This window comes from Parasteatoda tepidariorum, chromosome 1 (assembly GCF_043381705.1).
Source record: "Parasteatoda tepidariorum isolate YZ-2023 chromosome 1, CAS_Ptep_4.0, whole genome shotgun sequence".
NCBI lineage: Eukaryota > Metazoa > Arthropoda > Arachnida > Araneae > Theridiidae > Parasteatoda > Parasteatoda tepidariorum.
The window spans coordinates 103,963,163-103,973,010 of NC_092204.1; the positions used below are offsets into that span (position 1 = coordinate 103,963,163).

A 9,848-nucleotide genomic window follows, 5' to 3' on the forward strand; every position below is an offset into this window, starting at 1 on the left:
TAAAAATCGCATGCAAAAGGCTGATAAAATTATATAAGTATTTTCAAAAATAACTATTTGGTTTTCTGGAAAGTTCGTGCCGATTCATTATTTAGTATTATAGATTTACACGAACTTTCCGAACGACCCAATATAATCCGACGACGGGAAATTATAATGAAAGGGGTCTGTAAAATGATAAATAACTGCCGAAAAACCTATCAAAAATGGCGTGAAATTGTGATAGAATCGAACGCATCAAATAATGATAATTCGAATTTTGAACATCACATTAAACATATGCAGAAGGGCCGAAAAAATTATTAATAACTTCCGTAAAAGCACTCATCAAACGCCATGAAATGGGATGGAATCGTCATGAATCGAATGTATCACATAGTGATAACGCAAATTCGAAATTTGCACGTCATAACATCGTATTAAAAATATCAAATTTGAAACTCCATGAGAAAAAATGACAGCTTTCGAAAAAAATTATCATCAAACGACCTGAAATTAAGATGGAATCGTTACGAATTGAACACATTAAATAGTGATAACTCAAATTCGACGTATTGTATTAAAAATATAGAATTTAAAAAAAAAAAAACGATAAAAGGATATATAACTGTCGAAACACCTTTCAAAACGAGGAGAAATTTTGATACTATCATCACAAATCGAATGCATCAAATAGTCATAACTCAAATTCGAAAGTCGTGATAACGTATTAAACATATCGACACTTAAAAGAACATGTAAAAGGGGGGCGAAAGAAAGGACAAATAACTTTTATCGAAGAAACGATCATCAAATGCAGTGAGTGGATACGATAGAATCGTCACGAATCAAACGTATTAAATAAAGATAACCATAATTCTAATTTCGAAAGACTTAATAACATCGTATTAAAAATATCGAATATGAAAAACCACGTGAAAAAAGCCGATAAAATTACGTATATAACTGACGAAAATCTAACATAAAACGACGAGAAATTGTGATAGAATCGAATGCATCCAATAGTGATAACATCCTATTAAACTTATCGGAATTTTAAAAAAACATGTAAAAGGGCTGAAAAAAATTAACATGAAATGACGCAATTATGATGTCACGAATCGAACGCTTCAAAAAAGTGCCCAAGTTCAAAATATGCATGTCGTAATTTATATTATTTTCAGAGACCGATCAAGACAAATTCAGGCCCACAAAATTTTCCGGGAATCTAACAAAATATTTTGAAATCAAATTTCCGAAGAACATAGTCCTAACAATTTCTTCTTCTCTTCTAGATTCATTTTATAGTCCTAACAATAAAAAGAATCTACTGAACTGCATGATTCGAGCGAAACATTCTAGAAAATTTTGAAAGCAGACAATTGAAGATTATTTTTCTATGATGAAGTTTAGACATCTAAATATTAAAAAGCAAAATATAAAACAACAAAACAAAGTTGTATGAAAATAAAAATAGTTTGATCACAAACAATTGAAATCAGTGATATTTTGATAAAAGTCACTGGTTAGCAGAATTGTTTTAAAGATTGTAGCCCTCCATCTACAGCTTTACATATTTGTTAAGAACATGTTAGTTCTTGTTGACACTATGAGAGACTTTGGGAATATGCATTCTCGTTGCATTTGCACTGCAAGCAGTTTGAGTAAGATTTGCACCAATTTAAATTTAGCTGTACTTTCGAATTTGATTAGTGCAATGCTTACACGAGTTTGGTTTATCACGATATAAAGAAAATTTGAAATAAAAAATGCCTTTTTTGAGATTAACTGTTTCTTTCGGTATTTTTTTTAAAAAAAAGTAATAGTGACTTTTTACTAATTTTTGAGGCCCCCCAGAAAGTGTGGGCCTCAGGCGATAATCAAGCCCTGTATTATTTTGAAAAACCATATGGAAAATAAAACTTAATTCTGGCCGAAACACGATTTCTGTCGAAAAAACGAACAGAAAACCACGTGGATTTACCAAAAAGAAACAGCGCGATTAGGCCCCCCCTCCCCGTTAAATATGTGGGAGTGCCCCGCCTAGAATGAACCCTGGGACTGCAAGACTTGGTTCTTTTTTAGGATACAGAGTGAATATCATACTTACTTTTGTAAATATGAATCAGGTATGTTAAAGTTAGAAATCAAGATTTATGCAAAATCAGCAAGGATTTTTCTCTATAAGGTATATTCATATTCCTAAACCCTTAATTTATCCAAATTCTGCATCCTATATCAGCAGTATAAGATTCCCTGCAAGCAACAACAAACAATAGGTGCCAATTTTGCACCTATGGTTTGCTGTTGCTCTGTAATCCAAAAAATTAACTTACTGAAAGTGTTGAATATTTCTGACTTTTCATAATTTAATCCCATATCAAATTATTCATGTGTTAGCCTTAAAAACATTTATATAGAACGTTATACTTAGAATGACAAGAGAGACCAGAGTACCCCCCCCCACTTTCATTAAAAAAATTAGTATTTTAACATATCTATAAAAAAAGTTTTAAGTATTATTGAAAAGTCAAATGTTCTGTTTAGTCAAAATATTTTCGTTAACCCCCTATTATTCTTTATGTTTACTGAAACATAAAAAAAGTTTACACAGATAAAAAACATAAGATAGAAAATAAGAAATATGTAACTAAAAAAATTTCTCTCTTTGAAAAAGTTTTTTTTCTTCTTTTCTTCCCATAGTAGCAGACAGTACCTAACTCTGTGGCAAAAAGCGTTCTTAGGTTAGATAGACAGTACTAACAAACTTACATCTAAAATTACTGGCTAAGTTTCTTTTTAGTTTAAGATATCACAAGTTATTTACTTGAAATTAAAAAAATCATTAGTTGTGTGTATAATAAGATATTTCATAGAGATGATCCTAATTTTGAAACTGAAAAGATTTTATAACTAGTTATATTTAAACAAAATTTTTAATTTTATTTCACTAAAATGAAAAATCTGGAACATTTCATCTTTTGGCAAGAAAACTAAAGTTAGGAACAGTTGTCAGATACATCATATGCTAAAATATATTCTATTTTTAAATATGATCTTCAAAATATTATGTCAATCATCAGAGATAAATTTTTATCAGCTCAATATTTTGACTAACTTCAAACAGTTATTCTCAGATTTATTTGACAGTGACAAAATCTTCTTTATGGAATGTCAAAATGTTAGAAAATTTCAATTACAAATTATAAAAAAGTGTTTCAACTTGATAAAACACTGCCAGATTAAGCGTTATCATTTTTCGTTGATTATTTGCGTCACCAAATCCTATGAAAATCTGAAGTATACTTTACAATACTTCAGCAGACAATATTAGCTTGACTTTTTTAAAACTTATTCTATAAAGATAATTAAAACTCCATTAGCAAGATAATGTGAAAAATTTTATTTGAGAAACATTGAATCAATAATGAAAATAAAGACAAAAAGAAACAGAAAAAAAATACACAACATAGAGCTAACTTGAAGCCAAAACTCTCCCCAATCCCGTATCAAAAATAAATTTCTCACTTTCTAAAATCCAGCTACAATGATGACAAGCCTTGGAGAGCTCTCAGCACAGGACTTTTTTTTCTCAATAATTTAAAAGATTTTATTTTATTATATAATAATTTATATATAAGAATGTAGTATTCAAATTAAAGTCCTTTCCTTTAATATATAAAGTTCACAGATAACAGTCGGCACCACATCTGCATCTTGAGTGGAAATAAAACAAATTTACAAACATGTATGATTTACAGTCTGTTTTAATTATATACAATATGATAATGAACTTTTTCTTCTTCTTCTAAACGATAGAAATACCTTTACAACTGAAGTACCGTTCACAACTTTCATAGCAAAAAAATCTAATAATGATATTAACAAGTTTCATGACATATTTATCATAACATGATCGTTTCATAATCAAAGCATTTCATGATCATGAATTTCAGTACTGCCATGATCATGACTAGAGGGTCAATACATACCAAAATTCCTGACATGAAATTATGGTTTGAATGAACTGCAGTGACTTGTAAAATATGATAATTATGTATAAAAAGACCCAAAGTCTAAATTTGGAATGAAAAATACTTCTTTTAAAAATGCAAGTTAAATGTAACTTGGAACACATTTAAAAGTATATCGCCCCTCTTTTTTACACAGAAATTCAATTGATTATAAAAGATTAGAATAAATAAAAAATTTTAATGGAAAAACAAAAGCAATTTTTTTTATAAAAAACTCATTGATTATTTTCACCCAATAAATCATTTTAAAAATAATATGGCACAACACTTCCTAATATATATATATCCATGCAGAAAAAAAAATATTTATGGTGATGAAAAATTAAAATTATTTTGTAACTCACATTTAAATAGATTAAAATAGTATCAAACACACATAAAAACATAATTATGTTTTCTTGTTACATTTCATTCTGCATAAACACAACATACATAATTATGGTTGATACTCAATTTTTTATTAGGTAAACTCTCGATCAATCTAACTTGAATTATGCACTAACGGTGAAACAACACATTTCATAAACAATTTCATTTATACAACATACAGAAATTGATATTTTTGGGAATTTTTGTCAAATAGGAGCAACTAAGACCTCGTCATTGTTTCAATCAAGGTAATTCTTCAGTTCTTTAAAAATGAGAAGTATAAATTTGAAACTATTTTTCAATTAAAAAAAAAAAAAAAAAATTCTAGAATCAAACATAAGGTACAGAAACTTCATGTTTTCAATTTACAATCTTGGAATTTTTAGAAAAATTAATTTAAAAAAAAAATACCATCCTGAGAGTTCATTATCATTTCTAAAAAAAGAAAGAAAGAAAAGCAATGCAGTTTATTTACAATTAACAAATTCTTTGCGTGAAGAAATCTAAAATTTCTTTCACAATTGTACACACGCGACTGATATGGAACGCAGTGTGTGTATGTGTACCGTCAAAGAGGTGGAATTTGTAACAAGTATAATTCATTTATGTCTTCTGTTTGAATGTTAAAAAATTCCAGTATGTCTTTGTGTGTATTTCTTTGCATTATGTCACGTTAAAAATAAAATTCCACAACTGTACGGCTTTCAGGCACCTCGTGGTTTGTTTATTTTTATATAAATTCTTCTATTAAAAGCTTGAAGCATTGTTTGTAACTTGCTATTTCATTCGTCTGAAAGCTTTTCGAATTTTACGTGGCCCTGCTGATGTTGCTTGAGAACTGTCACTACTTGCTCTGAAATATAAATAAAATAATTTTCATTAAAACTTAATAGAACAAAATAAAAATATTCAGATATAAGTGAACAGAATGATAAACACCATATTATTTAGATCAAAAATATTTAATATAAACTTTGAGAAAGAAAAAAGTATTAGAGCCCTCCAGTATGTAAATGAATAAGAGATAGTAAAGATCCATCATCAGTTTATTTGTAAATATTACATAAAAAGGATTAAAAGCATATTTAGACGTTACATGGCCCTTTTAATAGTTGAGTACGGCCGTCAGGAGAGTACGGGCCTCTTAAAAGTTAAAATTTTCCACCAATACAAATAACACCCTGTTAATAATCATAACAAAATCAACTATTACCTATTTTTGAAAAATATTGTACTGTACTTGAAAAAAATTCAAATTAGGAACACTGGTTGTGTGACATAATGAGAAAGTAATTTTATTCGTTAAGAAGACACAACGTTACAATGGTTCAAATAGAAATGGTTTAATCTCCTTAGATTTAAGATTTTTAAATTTTTTTTGTAGAAATGATAATATTTATAATTAGCAACATCTAATCTCTTCTTTTAAAAGGAATTCGATTTTAAACACTACAGTCTTTCTATATTTTTTAAAACTTTGTGTTAGATCAAAATCGTGAAACTGGATTGGATCTGTGAAGAAAAATAAAAAACTTTTTGGTGAAAACATAAGTTTCAGATTATTTTGAATCACTAACACTTCAGCATTAAGGAGGAAAAGGATGAGCAAAGTTAAATTTTTTTCTGGAGCTGGGAAATAAATACAAAAACTACTCCTTTCGTAATATGCAGAAATTTCCTGAACTGTCAAAAAAAGTTTTAAATCCCAAAATACAAAACAAACATATAACAGAGTCGCGATGGCTCAATAGTTAAGGCACTGAACTGTGATTGTGAAGAACTGAGGTTCATCCCTGGCATGGGTGCAAGTTGGAAAAAAGGCCAAGACTGAAAATTTTTTGACTGAAATACCTAACATGCACAATACCCCCTCGACATATGCAAACTATCTAAGAAAGCTTTACCATAATACATCAAGTTTAAATACTGTAAAAAAAATATTTATTCATCTGTCTTTTGGTAAAAACTGTTAAAGCAGGTCACTGGGAGGACGGGGAGGGGGGGGGGGGCTCTATATGATACTGAGAATTATAAAAGCAACTTTTAACTATGCTGGGAGATTCTTATTTAATATTTAAAGTGGCAGAAGCATTTAGACAGTTAACTTCAAATTTTTCCGAAATAGAATTTTAAAATTTTGACTACCATATCAAAAAAAATCAAGCAATTATAGGAAGGCACAACTATTAAATTGCTTACTAATGAAACATATACCACATCTTTACAGTAACTAATTCAAGAAAAAACTTACTTCTACTTCTTTGAAGAATCACGATATTGGATTTTAAAATCGCGTGAATATGAGTCGCGATATTGGATTTTAAAATCGCGTGAATATGAATGGTGCGGTTGGATTTTAAAATCGCGCAAATATGAATCAAGCTGTTGGATTTTAAAAACACGAAAATACAAATCACGATATTGGATTTTAATATTGCGTGAATATGAATCGCAATTTTGGAATATAAAATCACTTGAATATGAATTCTGAGGTTGGATTTTAAAATCGCGTGAACATGAATCGCGATATTGGATTTTATAATTGCGCGAATAAGAATCGAGATTTTGGATTTTAAAATCACGTGAATATGAATCGCGCTGTTGGATTTTAAAACCACGAAAGTACAAATTGCGGTATTGAATTTTTAAATCGCGTAATTAAGAATCACGATGCAGAATTTTCAGATCACGTGAATACGAATCGCAATGAGTAATTTTTAAATAGCGTACAAATACGAAAAACGATATCTGATATTACAACTGCGTGATAATGAATCGAAATATTGGATTTAAAAATGAGTGAATACGAATCACGACATTGTATTTTAAACTCGCGAGAATACAAATAGCGATATTGGGTTTTAAAACCGCTTAAATACAAATTGTGATATTGAATTTTAAATCGCGTAATTAAGAATAACGATGCATAATTTTTAGATCACGCCAAAACGAATTGCAATGAGTAGTTTTTAAATAGCGTACAAATACGAAAAACGATACAACTGCGTGATAATGAATTGAAATATTGGATTCAAAAATGCGTGAATACGAATTGTGACGGATTTTAAACTCGCAAGAATACAAATCAAGATATTGGGTTTTAAAAACGCTTAAACACAAAGCGCGATATTGAATATTTAAATTGAGTGAATAGGAATTGCTAGTACGAGTTTTAAATAGCGTAAAAAAAAAATCGCAGCACGTAACTTTTAAATCAGTTAAATACGAAAATCGATGATTGATATTAAAATCGTCTGATTAAAAATCGCAATTTTAGCAAATTCCGGAGCAGTTCCTAACATTTAAAATTCGGAAAATCAGCCAAACAAAAGAAATCAAATAACGGTGGTCAGAAACGAAACGCTTAGACTCCTTTCCACTCTATAGCGGAAGTCGCGGTAATCCAACTATCGTTTGGGCGGCTTGGGTTCTTTAGTTGAACTCTCCAAAAATTTTAGTTTTTGGAACATGGTCGGAAATTTTTGAAAATTGGGAGAAAAAAAGCGGATTTCTGCGGAAGTCTTTCATCCCTGTAAAATAACAACAAAGAAAGTAGACCAATAACGTAGACCTAAAAAATATTTGTAAGGACAGAAAAAAAAAATTCCTATTTCCGTCTTCGAGTCAGTCTTGTTTCCGTCTTACTTCCATCCGCGGACACTTTCGAAAGACGGAAATCCGTCCTGGGGACGGAAGACTTGCACCCATGATCCCTGGTGGTGGGTTGAAGCCCAGACAATTTCAGATCGATGGGTACCAGCTTGTCGGGGGGGGGGGGGCNGGGGGGGGGGGGGCAGCCTGTGCACAGTTTTGATCACAGTGCCATAATCATGCCGCTGGTCACAAAATTGTGGAGCTTTAACCTCCTGCACAACAAAGGGCTGTTGCGGGAACACTTTCCTTTGACAGAAAAATAGCTAAAGTAGACAAAAATCTTCTAGGATAGAAAGTCACACAACCATTTAGAGAAATTAAAAAGTTAATTAAAAGTAAATGTTTAATTTTATTTTTATTCATAAATTTAGTGAACTAGTATAATAAATTTAATAAATACATGTTTTGAAGCCTATCAAAACTGTTGTGTTTAAATATAAGTAATTTCTAATTAAAGAATAAATTTTTTTGCATTTATTTTCAACCCAGTCTGCCATTTGATGATACTTTATTTTAAAGCTTTAGCATTAATTTGAAATAAATAAATAAAAAGAAAGTAGAAATAGTATAGAAACTAATTTAAAAATATACATGTAAATGAATGAAAAATTAATTTATAAACTAAGTATTTGTGGAAAAATAATCAAACAGAGCATTTTGACAAATTGCAATCATATTCATTAAATAATAAGATATGAAGAAAAAAAACTCATGCACAAATAAGTAAATAAAAATGATTTAATACATAAGAAATACATGTTATTTGAAGGAAGAAGCAGTACACTTTATACTTTTACAGAAGTATACTTACGCAAACTGAAATGGTCCGGCTGAAGAAGTAGCCCCAAAATTGAAAGATTGCGGAGTACTAATATTAAATTGAGGTTGGAAATTCTGATTCATGGCGTCCTGAGAAGGAGTACCAAAAGAGAATCCTGATTGTGGCGTGGCTTGCTTCTTTTCCTGAAAAAAGAAAATTTAGTAAGCATATAAAAACATTAATTTATAGGTATGCAAATTAAAAAAAAAAAGCAGCAATTATTAACACCAAGAATTTACTATTGCAGTTTAGTTTCAGATAAGTTCCGATAGAAACAAGTTCAGATTACCACAACTTCAAAGTTACATTACTCGAAATAATGTACAAGAAAAAAACCTATTGTGAAATTTGATTACTGGTTTTTCTGTTGATATTTTTCAGAGATAAATTTTACAAAATTGGGTATTGAGGTTAAACATTCAATCCAGGTATCCACAAACCCTGAACTGGGAAATATGACTTTTCCAGATTGTCTAAATCAAACTTCTAGGATTTCTCTATCTGGTCAGATATATTTTGTTATTAATAAGGCCCAGATTTTGATGACATTTGCATTTTTTGACATTTTTTGTCCTTTAGAGCATTTTTTGTGATTTATAGGGCATTTTCTTTAAATTTTGGGACGTATTTTGCATTTTAAAGAATTTTTTAAATTTTTTGTTAATGTTTTTCTAATTTTTATTATTTTTGATTATTACACTGGCTTCCAAACAATGAAGAAAATCTCTAGGATATTAAAAGATGAAGCAATATCTTTTCAAATTGAAGAAGAATTGTCAGTAAGTGTGACCGTCCTTTTCAAATACGCACCAATAACATCAGTAGACGCTGAAAGAAGCTTCTTCTGGTATAAAAATTTGCTTTCAGACAAAAGACGCTCCTTTACATTTCAAAATTTTTTAAAAAAATTAATAATCCACTGTAATTCTGATATTTAGTAATATTATGAGATGGAAGTTGCTATATTCCTAACGAAAAGGGGCCTCTAACCC

At 29.8% G+C, this 9,848-nt stretch overlaps 1 protein-coding gene across 5 annotated transcripts in view; it reads right to left on the reverse strand.

Annotated features, from left to right (window-relative positions):
• Positions 1–3,728: 3,728 nt before the first annotated feature.
• The window catches only part of LOC107449794 (nuclear pore complex protein Nup153), a 64,272-nt gene continuing 58,152 nt past the window's right edge, over positions 3,729–9,848 (reverse strand). For all 5 annotated transcript variants that reach the window (XM_016065459.4, XM_016065467.4, XM_016065455.4 and 2 more), the window contains 2 exons: positions 8,848–8,999; positions 3,729–5,235 (listed from right to left, as the gene is read on the reverse strand). In XM_016065459.4, the coding sequence (XP_015920945.2) occupies positions 5,160–5,235; positions 8,848–8,999 (228 nt within the window). In that variant the 3' untranslated portion in view covers positions 3,729–5,159. The remainder of the gene's footprint in view (positions 5,236–8,847; positions 9,000–9,848) is intronic.